This window comes from Odocoileus virginianus, chromosome 30, assembly GCF_023699985.2.
Source record: "Odocoileus virginianus isolate 20LAN1187 ecotype Illinois chromosome 30, Ovbor_1.2, whole genome shotgun sequence".
Classification (NCBI taxonomy): domain Eukaryota; kingdom Metazoa; phylum Chordata; class Mammalia; order Artiodactyla; family Cervidae; genus Odocoileus; species Odocoileus virginianus.
In genome coordinates, this window is record NC_069703.1 from 30,965,610 (window position 1) to 30,983,078 (window position 17,469).

A 17,469-nucleotide genomic window follows, 5' to 3' on the forward strand; every position below is an offset into this window, starting at 1 on the left:
CTTCCGGAGGGCGTGGGGACGGGGGGCACTGAGGGGTAGCTGGTGCCCCCCACCCGCACTCGGTGGGGGGGGCAGGGCTGAGGGCTTCCTGTGCTGAGTCTCTAGGTGCGCGTGTTTGGGGGCGGCAGAGGAGGGGCCTCTGGCGCTGAGCCCAGCTTGCGAACGGGTCAGAAGGCGCAGAGACACCCGGCGGGGCCCAGAAACGGGCACCGTGTGGCTGGAAGCTGGCGGGAAGCCGCCCGGGAGGCGGCCACTCACCTCCACCAGGCGCCCGATGTTGGCTATGTGCGGAGAGCAGTCGCTCACGGTCTCGTCCTTCTCCATCTGCAAGGGAACATGGTTGAGTCAGAGCGCCGGGCGGCGGCCGCTGGGGCTGCACAGAACCTGCTCTCCCGGGGGGCGGGCCGCAGGAAGCCCGGCACGAGGGTCACAGGCGGTCGGGCCAGCGCGAGGTCAGAGGCCTGTCTCCAGGGCCATCTTGGGCCCACAGCACAGCCCTCCCCGGCTCCACGGCAGGAGGGCACTCGCGCGGCTTCAGGCCCTGATGTCACAGGTGAGCCTGCAAGGCGCCTGCCAGCAGCAGCCGTGCCTGGCAGTTACGGGGGTTGGGGGTGGGGCCAACAATGCCGACCCCAGGCGTCAGACAGGGGACCCCAGACTCAGGCCGAAGGGGAGACTCGCCCAAGGTCACACGGGCGGGGGAGGCAGAGCCTGCCCAGATCAACGCTGTACCCACTTCCCAGCCTGCATTCTGTCTACTCCTGCTGAAGGGGCGGTCCTTCCTGGGGAGTGCGTGGCCAGGGAAGGATGCACACCATCCATCCAGGCGGCCTTTCACATGCGACCTGCAGCTGTGAAAACGCTGCATAAAACCCCCCGTTTAGCCATCTCAAGACCGAGTCCTTGCCTTCCTCTGTGCCACGCCTGTCGAGGGAACACAGTTCTTTTCTCCCGACTTCCTGTAACTCATCTCAGTATTCTTCTTCCTCTCAAATAATTCTCTCAAAGCCCTCCACTATTTTCCAATTGTCCAAACCAATGACTTTTTTGAACTCGTGTCTCTTTAGTATTTAACAATGCAGATGTGGCCCTTCCGCAGGGATGGTGGAGGTTCTGGAGGAGGGGCACCCAGCGAGTTGGTCCTGGCCCAGGGATGCGCCCTCTGAGGGCCAGCGGGAAAGGGGAGCAGGCATGGGGAACCCTGACATGAACGGCAAGTCACAACACGACTCTCCCCCAACTTCCTCCCCAGGTTTAGGGCTTCTTGCTCGCCACGATCACATATCCCTTAAGGGTGGATGTACCTGTTTCACCCTCACAGGCGCCGAGCAGATTACTAAGTGCACAAATGCTGGTCAACCTGACTGGAACCACACTGCAGTCAGCACTGTTACTGAAATAAACTCTGGAAGCTTAACACACAGGCAATCAGGAAGCAGGACGACGGGACAGGAACCGGATCAGGAAGCCGAGAGCTCAGGATGAACTCAGATGAGTGAGAACAGCAGAGCGAAGGTGGACGGCTAACTACCTTCAGAGCTGGAACAGGCAGGGCAGATGCCTGCGCTAGACGGTGGTCTGTTCAGATGCTAAAGGCCTCCGTCGCCTCACCTGGTTTGACTTCTCTTACCGATGAATTTTAGGGTGACTTTTAGACTGGGAAAGGTACAACAGACCCAGTTAAGAGGGAGACAGAGCCAGAATCAGGTGGTGGTAGGAGAGAACCAAGTCATTTAAAATGATTAGGCTTCAGGTTCAAACTGAATCTTAAAATTCGATTCTGTGACACAAACATCCCTGAAAAGCTAGAGCATGCTTCAGGGGTGCTGGAACTCTGTGGAGGGCGGAGGCTGACCCCACACTTTCATAATGAAGGAAGACTGGAATTGGAAGTTAAACACTGGCCTGACGCTGATCCAGACAACTTTAGATGGGACCAGTAAAAACAAAAACCCATCTCCTGGCACATTTTCAAATCAGATGCTCCAGGAGCCAGCGTGGGCTGGCTACGGACACAATGTGACAGGGATGCTGGGCTGAGGAACACAGGCTCCTCGAGAGCACGGCCCTGCGGCAGCTTCCCACCTAGGATCCCGCGGCCCCGGCTGGACCACAGCCTGCTGGTTCCCCAGGGCATCCAGGAGGATTCCCTGCCAGGCCCTGGGTCCGTCTGTCTGTGCAGGACCTAAGGGAAGGCGTGCCCGACAGGGCTCATGGGGCGGTGCCAGGGGCATCAAGGGTGGAGGTGATGGACGGGTCGCTCCCAGCCAGAGACACGGTCGGCGGCAGGGCACAGAGTTTCCGGGTCCCAATCTGTCTCCCCCTCCTCAGGACCACCCTGCACCCGAGGAAACTGAGGCAGGGAGACGTCACAGAGCCTGTCCCGACAGCCCTACTGGGCCTGGCGGCCTCTGGTCCTTCTGCTCCAGCGTGACCACGTGCACCCGGGCAAACGCAGACCACATACTTTGGCTCAGACGTTAATCTCTCCGAGAACAACATGGGAAACAGGTCCAGCAGACAGACTTGTGGGTTTTGGGTGATTTCGCTCGACAAGAATGCGAGGTGACTGCTAGGACGGTGTTCGTGCACCTTTCAGGATCAAAATGAAGCTGTTCCTGGTGCCCAGGTTAGGGGCTGCGTGCCCACCCCCTTCCCTGTGGAGCTGCAGGGCCCCCTCTCGGCCTGGCCGGGTTCAGTCTGGGTTTCAGACAGCTGTGGACACGCTCTTCTGCGTCAAAGGTCTGCATGCCCCGAGCCCAGGAAATGGGAAAGCACCTGGGCCTTTCAGGCCAGGAGGAGGACGCGGGAGGTCATGGCTGCCCTCTGAAACCTGCTGCCTGGCGGGGCGCGTCCAGTGATCCCATCACCGCTGAGGGCAGTGGAGCTGTCACAGCGCCCGCTCACATGGCCAAGTGCCCCAGGTCCCCGGAGGGGTCTGGGGAGAAATGGGAGGCCCTGTGTCACGACGGCTGCAAGCTGGGGAGAGGGGGAACCAGAGTGGAGCGACAGCCTGGAACCCACATCCTCGCCTTCCGAAGCCAGGACACCAAGTCTCTGAGAGGGAAGACGCCTGGCTCTGGGCGACTGCTCTGCGGAGGGCTGGCCGAACCGGAGAGGCGGCGAGATGCCAGCAGGACCAGCTGAGCCGTCCCAGGCACTCTAGCCAAGGATCCTGGGGAGACTCGATCCTCGGAGATCCCAGGGGTCCCCACAAAACAGGGGGTGCACATGCCTGTGAACTTCACCGTTTCAGGTGTGAGAAGCACCCCCGCCTCCCCGACCCCGGGCAGAGCTGCAGCATCTGTGAGATGCACTTGGCCCTGACGGCTGGAGCACACGCATGCTAACGGGAGAACCCCATCTGCCATGGGGAAGGACAGAGGCTGCCCACTCAACCCCAAAAGGTGAGCTGCACACGACACACTGGCACCCAGGGCTCTCCCCTACCACGGGGAGGAGGCTCCCGTGCCTGGCTGGATGGCCGCTCAGGGCTGCTCTTCTGGGCAAGGAGAGGTCTGGGGCTCTGACCCAAGTGGATTACGTCCTCCCACAAATCAGTTTCCCTCCTTTCCCAGCTCCGCACAGACGGTGGATCCCTGGGACACCCAGAGAAGCAGGGAGGCGGTGAGCTCAACGAGAATCCCATCTTAAATGAGCGCCCATCATCCAAAGCTGAAGCCAGGACTGGAGGCAAAGGGCTCAGGGCTGTGGGGTCAGTGAAGCACCATTGGGTGTCAGACGGCTTGGGCGTCATCTCTGCTTCAGAATCAGAGCCATCCTCCAACAAAGGGAGAGGCTGGCCCTGCCAGGCCCTCAGAGGTCAGAGGGGCCTGGGCAGGGGCGCGAGCCTTCTCCAGGAGCAGACCGACTCCCCGGGAGGACCCACGGGGCTGCGAAGGCCAGGAATCTGAGCCAAGGCAAAGGCCCAGCAGGGGCCCGGGGGAGGGAAGGAAGAGGGTGGGCGGGGAGGGGGCAGGGGCCTGGCACACGGACGTGTTTCCACGGCCCCCCTGCCGATTCCCTCCACACCTGGTCAGGGTCAGCTTGCTGGCAATGCTGACCCACCAAAAACAGAGCTATTTTTGCAACACGGATATTATTACATCTCATAAAAGCGGCTGCCAGGGGAAAACATTTTTATGGGCTGTGGTCGCACAGATGTTCCACAAGGTGGTTCCAGCCGAGTCTAAAGTCAGAGCCCAGCCTGCCCACCCCCATCTGGTACCCCGGGCTCCCCTCCGCGGCTGAGAGACGCGGGGGACATGGGCCTGTTTAGAAAGCCGGCCGTTTTCCTCAAGAGGGAAGATGTGAGCAGAATGCCAGGCGGTGCTTCTCCAGGGCCCTGCAGGCGGCTCCACTCTGCAGCCCTGGGCCAGGCCTTGGCCTTCGAAGCCTCTAACTCCTTGCCGCCCGGCACTCGGGAGGAGCTGACACCCGCCCCAGGCCCAGAGTGGCGCCAGGCTTCACCGCCGCGCTGATCCTGGGACTTGCCTCAGGCCGGCTCCAGCCTGAGGCCAGCATCCTCCTGGGCCCTGGGCTGGGCGCCAGGTCAGCGCGGGGCTGGAGACCAGGGCCTGGCGTGCTTGCAAGCCGGAAGACAGTGGCCGGACAATCTCTTAGAAGAGCTTCCGTCCGCCCAGTTCAGGAAAAATTAAGCAGAGCCTGGCCTACATGGTAACAGTACTAGCAGCAACACCTCCTGCCTTATTTACTGGGCAGAACCCGGGCCTCAAGGTGGCTTTTATTTCTGCTCTAACAGTCCTTCCAAAGGGGCGTTATGGGCTCGCTGGTGAAAATGCTCAACTTCAGAGAAGGGAAGTGGTCTGTCCAGGTCACACGGCTGGAAGGAAACTGGCCTGGGATTGGGACGACAGCCTGGATGATTTCAAAACCTGTTTTCTTCCAGGAGACTTCTCCGTTTGCTCAGCCTCATCCACACTCCTTACCGGAAAAATCAAGGCCAGACCACAGTGCAGGGCTCAGACGTTCTGAGCGGCTCCGTCCCTGCCCTGCCTGCCTCCCTGCCCCTGCCCTTCCTCGAATCTCCTCTCTGCTCTGCCCGACCTTCCTGGGGGACATTGCCCAGGGTGACAGCCTCACACTGACTCGCCCCCTTGACCAAGCCGGGGCCGCTCTGCCCCAGGTCACGGGACATGCACAGGGCCTCTGCCCCACTCAAGCACAGCCCCCGCCTGACTGCCCAGCGAGGGTCGAAGCGGCTTTCTCGGCCTCAGCCTGCACGCAGTGGCCCCGGCTGGAGCCTCACTGCGTGTAGACACTGCGCGGGGGCCAGGGGACTGGCCTCACCTCCCCACCCCACGAGACATTCCATCTCTGTTGTTAAATATTTAGAACATGAAAAAAAAACAAATCAAACACACATCTGCAGGGCCCGGCCCGTGGGTTTCCTTCCAGAGACCTGCGGTCCCGCCTTTTCCCACATTCCTCTGACATGCAGCAGTGACCTCACAGAGCGACGTCCTCTTGGGCGCGCTGGTGCTTGGCCGGCGGCCCGGGGCCAGTGTCCACCCCTCAGCCCCTCAGGATGGGCTGTGAAAGCCCCTGTGGGGACCACCCCCCACCTGCCTCCTATGGCCCCATCGCTGCAGAGACTTGCCAAAACACAGTATCTGCTTTGTCTTCCAGGGACCTATGACCCTAAGGGACGCCAAAGGCGGAACTGCAGGCAGTGGGGGAGGGCGCCGTGGTCTGAGCATCCCCACTGCCAGCGGGTCAGCCAGGCTGGCACTCTCACCAAGAGGGAAAGACAGTCAGTGCGAGTGGCTCCTACTGTCCACACGACGAAGGAGGGCACGGAGGCAAAGCCAGAGGAGGGGACGGGGTGGGGGCGGTAAATGCCGCCAAGCCTGAGCCACAGCCAGTGGCTGAGACTCCGATCTCCCAGTGCAGGGGCCCAGGTTCGATCCCCAGTCAGGGAACTAGATTCCATATGCCACAGCTACAGATTGTGCGTCCACTAGGAAGGCCTGGCCCGGCCACATCAACCAGGAAAGGTGAGGGGAGCAGGAACATGGGGGAGGCTGGGGTCACCCCAGGAAGGGCGGCCCAGGCCAGCATGGCTGTGGTGTGGATGCGCTGGGAGCCCTCGGACTGGCTGGCGGCTCCTGACCCCTGGGGCCAGGGCGGCAAGGGTTTGGCACTGAGGACCCGGGGCCGTCCCTCCGCACGCCCAGGGTCAGCAACTGTGGCCTCACGGAGGCACTCATGCCAGGGAAGAGCCCTCTCAACCCAGGGCGCACACCTTGGGAGTCACCAAGATTCTCTAACCCGTCCCCCCTCTCCTCCTCCTGCCTCTGCCCTTCCTCGTGTCTCCTGCCGTGAGGCCCCCTCATTGACCCGCTGGCCACAGGCCAGATGCTGCGGCCCCTGGGGCTGCCCCGCTGGGCCCTGGCCACCCCTCTCCCGCACGGTCTAACGGCCTCCACGCCACCCCCAGGGCCACCTTCTGGAGACACACATCCGATCGGTCGACCACTTAAAAATCTTAAAGCCCTCCTCACTGCTTCCGGAGGTGTAGGCGTCTCATGAGGTCAACCTGGTTCCTACAAGAGACACCCAAAGGGCAGGACGGCTTAGCACGGCCCAGGGAGGCCTGGCCCCTCCACCGGCCTCCGCGGGTGCGGCCCACTTGCCCACGGCTGCTGCCCCTCCACCGGCCTCCGCAGGTGCGGCCCACTCGCCCACGGGAGAGTCCTGGGCGCCCACAGGGCGGCGTCCTGTCCACACTGAGCTGACAGCACGACAGATGCCTGTGCAAATGCTTATTGAGCATCTCCCGAATGCCAGGCACAGGGGACGGATTAGACCAAAAAATGCAGTGTGGCAGAACACAGCCTTTTTTTATTTCCTAGGAGACAAATCTGGGTTCACGTCCCAGCTCTGCCCGCTGCTTCAGTAAGTCACCATGGGGCAAACTACTGAAGAGCCGGAACCCCGGTTTCCTCACCTGCTAAGTGATGCCATGCTGTTCACAACCCGCCCCATGGAGACAGCCCGCGCCACCATGCGTGTCCAACCTATCACAGATCCGCTCGGCTTTCCTGGAACCCCCTGGCGGTCCAAGAGGGCCAGAGGCGTTTTCCCAAGGCTCACCTGGGACAAACAGCTAAACCCACAACTCTCATTTCCCCTTGTTTGCGCAGAAGCTACGCATCATTAACTGAGATTTGTCACCCTCACGGCTTCCCGGGCATGCCTCCTGCAGTTACTTACATTGGAAACCAGCCCCAGCTTTAATGTGCCTCGGATGAGTTATGTGACCGGCCGCGAGGATGATGACAGAAGCCCGAGTTTCCCCATTAGGGCCGAGAGCACAAGGCAACCCACACAGGCCGCGGCCCAGCCCGGCGCGCTGAGGACAGCCTCTCATCGGGCCGGCGTTTGGCTTGGCAGCAGGCGCCATGCATGGCAAGCCGGAACCAGGCCCTGGCTGTGGGCTGACAGCTCTGATTTAAACTATTAGGAAGGCTGGGGATTAAATATTTGTCCAGGTCACTGTAAACTGGGTGGAATTATAAACAGTTCAGAGCGGTAAGTGATGCAGGAAGCCGCCTCCGGATACGGATTTAGGATTTTCCACCACTCCTCGGGTGGTGGGAGCCAGCTGCCTGGGGGTTCCTCTGCCCCGCCTCATCAGTGCTGCTGCAAGAGAAGGGCCTGTTTCCTTTCGGAAGGATGGGCTCTGGCCAGCGTGCACTCGCCTTGGCTCTGGGAGGGTTTGGGGACAGCCCTGCCCCGAGGCCAGAGAAGGTGACCCCTGAGACCCCCTGTGGCTCCAGGCAGGTTCTACGTGGAGAATCTGAGGCTCCGACCCTCAGAGCAGGCACCTGCCTTGCACTACTTCCGTTGAAGAGCATGGAGATGCTTCTGTGACTGCAACACAAATGCAGTTAAGAGTTACCATGGTGAAGAGCTGACTCACGGGGAAAGACCCTGATGCTGGGAAAGACTGAAGGCAGGAGGAGGGCACGACAGGGGACAAGATGGTCGGATGGCATCACCCACTAGACAGACACGAGTCTGAGTAAGCTCTGGGAGTTGGTGATGGACAGGGAGGCCTGGCGTGCTGCAGTCCACGGGGTCGCAGGGAGTCGGACATGACTGAGCAACTGAACTGGAGGTCAAGAGTGAGGGGACGTATGCATACCCATGGCTGACTCATGCTGATGTATGGAAGAAACCTGGAAAAGGAAATGGCAACCCTCTCCAGTACTCTCGCCTGGAGAATCCCACGGACAGAGGAGCCTGGCGGGCTACAGTTCAAGGGGTTGCAAAGAGTTGGACACAGTTGAGCAACTAACACACACACACACACACACACACACACGGAAGAAACCACTGCAATGTTGTGAGGTAATTATCCTCTAATTTAAAATATACTTAATTAAAAAAAAAGAGTCACCAAGGGCCTTCCTGGCGGTACAGCGCGTAAGAATCCACCTGCAGCGCAGGGAGCACAGGCTCAATCCCGGGTCCAGGGAGATTCCACGTGCCTCTGAGCAACGAAGCCCGTGGGCCACAACCACCGAAGCCCGCCGAGAATGCATGCTCCACAACCAGAGGGGCCACCGCAATGGGACGCCCGTGCAGCACAAAGAACAGCCGTCCAAGCAAGCTGCAGCGAGAAAAAGCCCGTGCGCAGCAACGGAGACCGGGGCGACAAAAACAACAATAAAGTCACTAAGTTATAGTTTCCGCCACATTAAAAAAAAAATCAATGGCTATTAAAAGTATAATTATCTTACTGGAAAAAAAAAATCTTGCTATTAAAACGGACCCTCAGGGGGCTCCGGGCTGAAGACGGGGACGGCTGTGCACAGGGCTGCCGCACGGCTTCCCCGAGGCCCGTGCGCCCTCTGCCCTCACACAGAGGCACCGGCCGGCGCGAATGCCTCCCCGAGGGATGGCCTGTTACGAGTCCTAAACGTGGACGCTTAAGCAAGGGTTTTGCTTAGAAGCTCAAAACAGCACATGAAGTAGGAAGTGAAGGCTGTTCTAGAGAAGGCGGCACCTCCTGGTCCAAGCTCCCAGTTCAGCTGAGGCATGCTTGGAAGGGACATCTTGGAGACAAGCTGCTCATGAGAACTGAGCCAAAGACGGGCAAGAGAAAGGCACATGTCCTTGGTCATTTGGATGACCCAACTCCATTTCTCGTGTACCTCTGGTCTTCATCCATGGTTCCTGGCTCACAGATCCCAAAACCCTTGGAGTTTCCTGAGCGAAAGCAGCGATGGCAGCATCTTTTATGGTATTTGGTCTCGTCTGCAGTCCCCGAAATCAATCGCTTCAGGGCCATGAAGGGGAAACAAGCGCCCTGTCACTCATAACAAGCTCCTTCCACCACGACTGGGTTGATGCGAACGAGGTGACTTTTGGAAACCACCTCGGGATGGGGCCTGGCTGCCAGGGGCACCGATCACAGATGGAGGGGTGGCACTTTGAGTGCCACTCCGGGGGGAGGAGGGCTGGAGGTCGACCGGCTCGCCCGTGAGTTAGCGCACACGCCCGTCGGGCAGCCTCCGTGTCTGCTGGTCGCCCAGCCGTGTCCGACTCTTTGTGGCCCCATGGACGCTAGCCCCCAGCCTCCCCTGTGCGTGGAAGTTTCCTGGCAGGGACACTGGAGTGGATCGTCATTCCCTTCTCTAGAATCTCCCCGGCCCAGGGATCGAACCCTGGTCTCCCGCACTGCGGGCAGACTCTTTACCGTCTGAGACACCAGGGAAGCCCAAGGTAGTGTCCGTGAAACCCACCAGAGGTGGGATCAGAGAGCTGCCCGGCCGAGAAACCAGCGGCTTCCAGGCGCCACCTGCAGGGCCCCAAAACCCCACCGGACAGCAGGCCTTGCTTGAGACCTCACCCTCCGGGTCTCTCCATCTGGCTGTTGATCCGTAATGTTTAAACGTCCACTGAAAGGAGCTGCAAGGCTAATGAGTAAACAGGTTTCTCTGGGTTTGGTGAGCAGCTCTAGTAAATTAATGGACCCCAAGGACAGGGTCGTGGGAACCTCTGATGTGCAGCCTGTAGGTCAGAAGCCCAAGTGACAACCTGGACTCTAGAGTCTGAAGGTGTGTCTGAAGGGGAGGCGGGCAGGCAGCCGTTTGGGACTGAGCCCTGAACACGCAGCCTGACACCGTCTCCAGGTAGAGTGACGCGCAGGACACCCTGCTGGGGTCTGTAGAACTGTCGGTGGTGGCACTGGGCCTCACCCCCACCCCCGCCAAGATGGCACTGGGTGTGGAACCCAGGAGAGTAGCGTCTTTCAAATGTTAATGGGCACATAAATTACTTGAGACTTCTATGAAACTGAGGTCTCGATTTGGTGGGTCAGCGTGGGGCCCTCGCTCTCTGGGTCTGTGACCGGCTCTGCGGTGTGCAGCGCTAATGCAGGGCCTTCCTGCACCAGGCTGTGGGCACGAAGGTGCCCCTGAGCTGCAGAGGACGAGGCTCGCAGCGAGCCCACCTGCCCGGCCAGGCGTGCAGGACCACAGCGACAGGAGACAGAGCAAAGCAAGGCTTCTCGCCACATCAAAGGAGCCTGAGGTGCAGAGACGCGCGGAGTCCTGAGGATGAGGAGGACCGAGCCCGCAGCACGGCAGGGAGCTGGCTGGGAAACAGCAGGTGGCATTCAGCCACAGGCAGCTCAAACAGCATCTATTTGGAAATGTGAAGTCTGCTTAGATGGTGAATGAGAGCCTAACCAGCTCACCCTAAAGACCAGCGCCCTGCAACTTCCTCCACGCAAGTCTCTGACAGCCATGCCGGAGAGCTCTGAACTTGGCTGTGAACGACTACGAAGACAGAATCATTCATCTGAGTTAATGTGCAGGAACAAAGCCGGAAGGAACAATGAACCCAGGGATGATGGAAACCGAGACTCCACGCATCCGTCATGGGCAGAAGGGACAGAACCCAAAATGTGGGTCCACAGGTAAAACCTCATTTTAAGAAAGATCAACCACACAGAAACAGAATGAGAAATCCCTGGACCGTCAATAGTTCACGGGAAGAGACGGGGGCAGGGGGTGGCTGTCCAGTCAACTGCATACCTGCGAGGTGCCCACCAGGCGGCAGGGGACCCACCCTGGAGAGCAGGTTCCCTCCTGGTGCCACTTCCTACCGAGGCTGACGTGAAGGAAGTGGGCTACCCCCCAGGGCCGCGCGCCCCGGGGTGCCACCAAGGAGGGCGGCACGGGGCGTCCCGTCGGGCTGGGAGATGACCTCTGAACTCTTCCAACGTGCAGACCCTGTGACTCAAGCAGGCTGTGGACTGCTTTAGCCAGACACACTCGTTTTTTTCCTGCATGAGATGAACGGATGTTCTGGGCTTGCAGAGTGCCCTGCTTGGGTGCAGAGTGGAGGATGCTGGTGACTGTTATTCCCTTGCGACCCCGCGTCCCTGGGGCACTGCTGGGGGGGGGGGGTGCGGAGCAGAGCAGAGAGCAGATGTGAGCACCCGGCAGCTGCCCAGGGAGGCTGGTTCGCAGCTCGGAGACTGAAGCAGGCTCTCCCTCTTCTGAAGCCCTTCAGCTTCCGGTTCAGCCGCTTCTCTCCTTTTGGGGACCCTGACGGCCGCCCCCAGCAGCCTGCTGCTCAGAAACCCTGGCCGCCATCACTGCTCACGCTGCCCACACCGATCCCCCCAACTATGGAAAGCTGCCCAATTTCACTTCAGGAAACTGACACCCCCTGTCGGTCTAACTCTACCCACAGTCAGTCACATGACCCCAGAAGTGATTCTGTTCTGGACAAGCAGCCCAAGCCGGCAGGGAAACACTCTCCCAAGGATGGCCAGTGGTCGCCAGGTGCCCCCACGCAGAGAGTGGGGGTCCCACCCACACTGGGAGTCTTAGACCCCGGGCTGGGCTGGACGATGACAGGACTTCACAAGTATGTGAGCTGTCTTGTTTCTGTTTTTGCTTAAGCCGGTTAGACTGTTACTTTTGCCATCTGCGAGCAGGAGTCACAACTAAGAAATGAATCCATTCTAAAGTGCAGCCAGCAGTATGTCCCAAACATCACAGGAGCATCTTAGCGTAAATACCTTGACCCAGAGGAAAACACCTCCTGTGACTGAGTCTCAGCAATTACCCACAGGCCTGCGGGGCACCCCGCACCCAGACCCTGTGGGGGCAGCTGCCCACACGTCTCCACGCAAGGCCAGCTCTGGGGCTGGTGTGGGCGCTGCCCGCTTGCTCTACCTGTCTGGTGAGGCTGCCCCCGAGGTTCATGGTGCCAGAGCCCGATTTGTTGGTTTGCAGCCACAGCATCACCGTGGAGGTCAGCTTGTAATGGGCGGTGCGACCACTGGACTTCTCCTGCAGGACAAGACCGAGATCGGAACCTCGCGTGTGAATTCAGGTCATTCGAGCATTCCCTTCCTAAGACCTCACCATGACGTGATCTTGTAAAAATCCCACACGGTTTTTAAATTTAGGGCTGAATCTGCAATCATGTGTACCCCAGCCCTCCAGGGATCTTTATTATCAGTGACGACTGTCCTCCCGACTTATCTGTCCACGTGGCTGTGGGCACTCACAGGAAAAGCAGGGTTTTACACATCACAACATCCCCTCATCAAGCAGCCCCAGGGCCAGCGACCAGGGGGGGCCTTACCTGCACTTCCACCACGTGGATGGAGTCCCAACAGCCTTTGATCTTCTTTGATCCATCTCCAGCCTTCTTTATGAGGATCACTCCAGCAAAACCATGATCCAGATCCCAGAGGTAGACAGATGAGACACCACCTTCAAAATATCTGCAGGAAAGAGGCCCACATCCTGTTAGATGTCAAGCCTGTCAAACTGCAGATCGCCGACCCAGGTCCCAGGGCTGGGTGTGTGGCCCAGAGTCGTCTGGACGTTCGTCCGGGCTTACAGGCCCTTCCTATGGGGACGCCACGGGTGGTTCATGCCTGTGTCCTGCGCATCTGCTGGGCAGGGGAGAGGATGGGGCACTCTCTGGGGCCGGGGGGTGGGTCACAGAAGGAACACAGCGCGAGGAGTCCCGAGATGAATCTGCGTCTGAGCTGCCCCCGACTCGAGCTCTGCGGCCTACGCCAGCAGCTGACTCCACTTCTCCAGGCTTCATGCTCCTTTCAGAGGAAGGATCCGGTAATGTGTGTGACGTGTAACACACACTCAATGGGGCTCATTACTACTGAGTCATCATTATTACCTGATATTCCTATCTTTTGAGATGGCTACTTCACAGGCGGAAAGAGAAGAAAAAGAGCAGAGTGACGCCGGTCCAAACCCTCCCGCTGAGTGGACAGGGCGCTCCTCGCCTCTGGACGCCGCAGGGCCTGCACTCCCCGGGGGGGTCTACGGGTGTTTCAGAGCAGCCGGCGGCAACACCGAGGCTGGGACTCAGCCTCCTCTGCAGTCTGCGGCGGTACTGAAGAGCTCCCGACGCAGCTCAGATGCACAAGGCCAAGGAAAGGCCAGCGGAGCAGAGACAATCAGGACAGGGTCCCAAGTCCGAGGGCAGAAGGCAGCGGCTGTGCGCGCAGGCCTGAGGGACTCAGGAGGCAAAGGCGTGCAGCGCCTCCCAACGAAGACCCTGGGAGGAGCTCACCTCTGGCGGCTCACACATCCTTTACCAGGAAGTCTGTGGCCTCTCTGACCCAATTAACCCCGTGTGGACGGTGCGGCAGGCACATTCTGGGTCCGTCCAGCAGGGCCTGGCCCGTGCACGGCCTCAGACACGAGCAGCGGGCAGGCACAGAAACACGCAGGCAGGGTGTCAGGCGGATGCAGGTCCCCGTCCCCGCTTGCCCATCACCAGCTGCGCCTGCGCCCGCCCGCCCGACAGCGCCTCATCCAGAACCAACAGCTGTGCGAACTCGGCCTCGGTCTCCTTATGACACAGGGACACCACCTACTCCAGGACTGTTCAGTGATAAAAACAACACAAGAGGACCTCCCTGGTGGTCCCGTGGGTGAGAATCCCTCTGCCAACACAGAGGACACAGGTTTGATCACGGGTCCAGAAAGATTCCGTGAGCCGCAGGGGAACTAAGCCCGAGCACCCCGACTACCGGGCCCCCGAGCCCTGGAGCCCGTGGGACGGAGAAGCCACTGCAGTGAGAAGCATACCTCGATGACGCCATTACATAACAAAAAATATAAGTGGTAAATGGTACTCTTTAGAGAATGCATGTGCAAGAATTCTACGTATTCTTGTTTGGATAATTTTGCTATAAATCTGAAACTCATTTCAGACTAAAAGTTTTTGCGCAAAGGCCCCAGTGTGTGATCCATGCCAGGGTAAAACCAGGGGACAACCAGATGGAGGAGGCAGGCGCTCCTATGCTGCTGAGCTGCAGGCCCGAGGTGGCCCGGTCCTCCTGCTCTGGCCCAGCGCGGCCCCCTGGGCTGTGTGCCCGAGGCTCCACACTCGGTCTGCTCCCTGGAGCCCGCTCTGCCAGGACCCCTCAGGCAGGCTGCCCCCACCACTCATCACCGCTCTACCCATGCACATGAACTGTCAGGTCAGACTCATGGCTTCGTGTCCCCTGGCAAGCCGGCCGCGAGGGGTGGGCTGACGGCAGGAGGTGCCGGCCCCCAGGCCGAAAGTTGGTCAGAAGACTGAGGCCAGGGAGGACTCCGGTTCCAGGCCAGGGCGGCAGTGCAGGGAAAGCGTGGGAGAAGAAAGAGACCCGCCTGTGGGGGCCCAGTGACCTCCAGGAAACCGGCCGGCACCGGGCACTCAGGGACCACGCTCAAGAAGGCTCTCTCCCTTGTTCTAGATCGCTCTCCAAACACCTAGCGGGTAAGGCTTTTGGCCTAGAGCCTGAGACGCGCCCCCTGTCCACAGGGCCACCTGGATCTGGCCAGGCCCGCAGCAGGCTGGATGCACGCAGGGCCCCCCAGATCGCCCCGGGCCTTAACGCAGGCGAGCGGAAGGCATGTCTTTCGGGGCCCCCGCCCGCTCTCTGGGGTTTTGGCACCCCCACCACCCCGCATCCACCAGGGAGCAGAGCAGCACCCCTGGGCAAGAGCAGGCAGCCCACAGCAGACCTGCCGATGCCCGTCCTGGCGGCGACAGGTGGTTGGCTCCCAACGCATGGTTTTCCCTGCTCGTCTGCTTGTCGGGAGAGCAGCCCCACGTCAAAAGGGAAAACACACCACCTTCTAAAACGTGGCTTTTCTCGCGCAGGCACAAAGGGTGGGCCGCCAACTCCCTCTCTCCACTGGCCACCCTGGGGAGGAGGCACGGAGCCCAGCAGGCGTGTGCATCCTTCCGCCCCCTCGCGGGCACAGCCTCACCTGGCCCCCAGACCAGATGGTTGTTCTGGTCTCTGTGCTGGGGCTGGGGGCAGGGCAGGCCGAAGGCCTGGCGGATTGACAGCCCTCGCCCCCTTCACCCAGCACCAGGCGGTCTGTGGTTGAGCCCTCCAGGCCCCTCCCTTGATTCCTGTTTTCCTCCAGAGGAACCACACAGCGGTGTTTGATACGGAAGGCGGAACTGGCCCGCTCCCACTCCCGGCTCCCACTGGGGCAGCGTCTCCCCGGCGTGTCCACTGCCCTGTGGGCCACCCTGGCCAGGGCCCTTTAGGTTCAAAATGCGGGGCACACAGGAGGTCAAAGTGCAAGCTCCAGTCTGGTCTCATGGTGGTTACTAGTCTTTTCCTCCAAATTAAAAGAAAAAAAAATCGTTACAATGTTGTTCTATGAAAGAGAAATTTAACATTTAGCCCCCAACACCATAAATCAACATTCCCATAAACTTCATTTTTCCAAGCTCCCTCCGGTCTGTGTCCAGACGCTTGCTTTTTGTGTAACTGGAAGCACACAAGGGGGCGGGGCCGGGCCTGGCTCCTCCCCACTTGGCGGGAATCCCAGCCCCTTCGTGGGCCACGTGACGCCCAGAGCTGGTTTTAACAGCAGGGACGGTATTCCGGGGGGTGGTGTCCGAACGTATGGTCCAGCGGACTTCTAATCAAGCGATGACGGCAGCTGCACCCCAAGGGGCCGCGCCGCCTGGTGCGGCTTGAGCGAGACTCGCATTCCGCTCCTCCTAGAGGGACCTCCGGGGACTTGCATGGCTGCAGGTCTCGGCCTGAGGCTCCAAGGCAAAAGCAGCAGGGATGAGCAAGCAGGCAGGGCTGGCTCAGCACCGCTCGGAACGCTGCCGCTGGGGCGAGGCGCCCATGGGGCACAGACAGCCTGCGTCCCGCCGTTTACGGCCCGGCTCTGTGCGCCAAGCATTAATTAAAGAAGGGACCTCAACAGGTTTTTGGAAACTTATTCCTACCTACCTTACTTTGATCGTAATGACATGAAACGGGGAAAAAAATAATTTTTATGTGGTTCACATTTATGAGTTTTTACATAAAGGCTTTTGTGGGTATTTTAAGAATGTGCTAAAATGTTGTCTGAAACCACATAAAGCCATCTGAGGAGTGGCCCGCCAGAACTCACAGCACACACATGGAAGCGCTTTAACTGGCCTTTGTGTATTTAATGAGTCAAACAGTATTAATATTGTTTAAATGCTAGCATGCCATTTCAATAAGGCGGCTCCGCCATCGCCGGGGGCGTGAATGGGGTTTGCCCGGCAGCCTGTGCTCTGACCTGGTTTCATCAGGGACCCCGTCGCCCGGGAGGGCAGACAGGCCCAGGGTCACGGCCACAGCCCCACTGAGCTGGGCTCAATGGGAACGGTCCGGAGGTCTCCAGTCAAGCAGGCCTCCTGGGGAGCATCGTTAAAACACAGACGCCCCAAACTGAACCCCCTGGGCTTCTCTCAGGGCTGAAACCCACACACGTGGTAAGGCTCAGTCGGTGGGTGGGGACACAGTGAAGAAGCCGCCATGGAAAGATGAGCCAGGAAACCACGAGCCCTTCAGATCCCAGGATCATCAGGAGCAGGGGGATGGGAGAGCAGCCCAGACCGGCCCAGGATCGAGAGGAAACACGGCTTTGCAGTCCACTGGGAGGGGGTTCCATCCACCACGGGGTCCCGGTCTCGGTGGCTTTCAAGACCGCCCCGGCAAAGAGGAACGTTTCTGAAGGCAAACGGAGCCAAGTGGAGCTCAGACCGCAGGGACTACGGTCAGGGGGCACATGGACTGGCTCTTTAAGTCCCACCGTCTAAAAACATCGTGCTGACTACAACCAGGTTTCATAAACTTCCAAAAGGCCGAGTCCCCAGGGGCCAGCTGGAGGGGCCAGGAGTTGCAGGCAAGCCCTCAGGCGGCAGGCCGCTGCCCTCACAGCCAACCTTGGCGGAGCGCCTGGGTGGGCGGCCTTTTCACAGTGAGACCCTCCACCTGGGTCAGTGAAGCGCCTGGGGCGTCCGTGATTCCTTTCTCCCCAGAGAGCCTTTCCTCTGTCCTGAAATGCCCTCCTCCACTGGGCCAGAGTCAGGGTCACACATACATATTCTATGACCCTAAGTCTTCAACCTCTGGACTTCTGGGGAGGAGAAGAGAAAAAGGGAAAA

General features: G+C 59.7%; 1 protein-coding gene across 3 annotated transcripts in view; it reads right to left on the bottom strand.

Moving 5' to 3' along the window:
- Positions 1 to 17,469, bottom strand: part of CAPZB (capping actin protein of muscle Z-line subunit beta) — a 139,223-nt gene that overhangs the window by 4,699 nt on the left and 117,055 nt on the right. For all 3 annotated transcript variants that reach the window (XM_020899226.2, XM_020899227.2, XM_020899225.2), the window contains exons 5-7: positions 12,637 to 12,778; positions 12,222 to 12,338; positions 259 to 324 (exon numbers count right to left, since the gene is read on the bottom strand). In XM_020899226.2, coding sequence (XP_020754885.1) covers positions 259 to 324; positions 12,222 to 12,338; positions 12,637 to 12,778 — 325 coding nt within the window. The remainder of the gene's footprint in view (positions 1 to 258; positions 325 to 12,221; positions 12,339 to 12,636; positions 12,779 to 17,469) is intronic.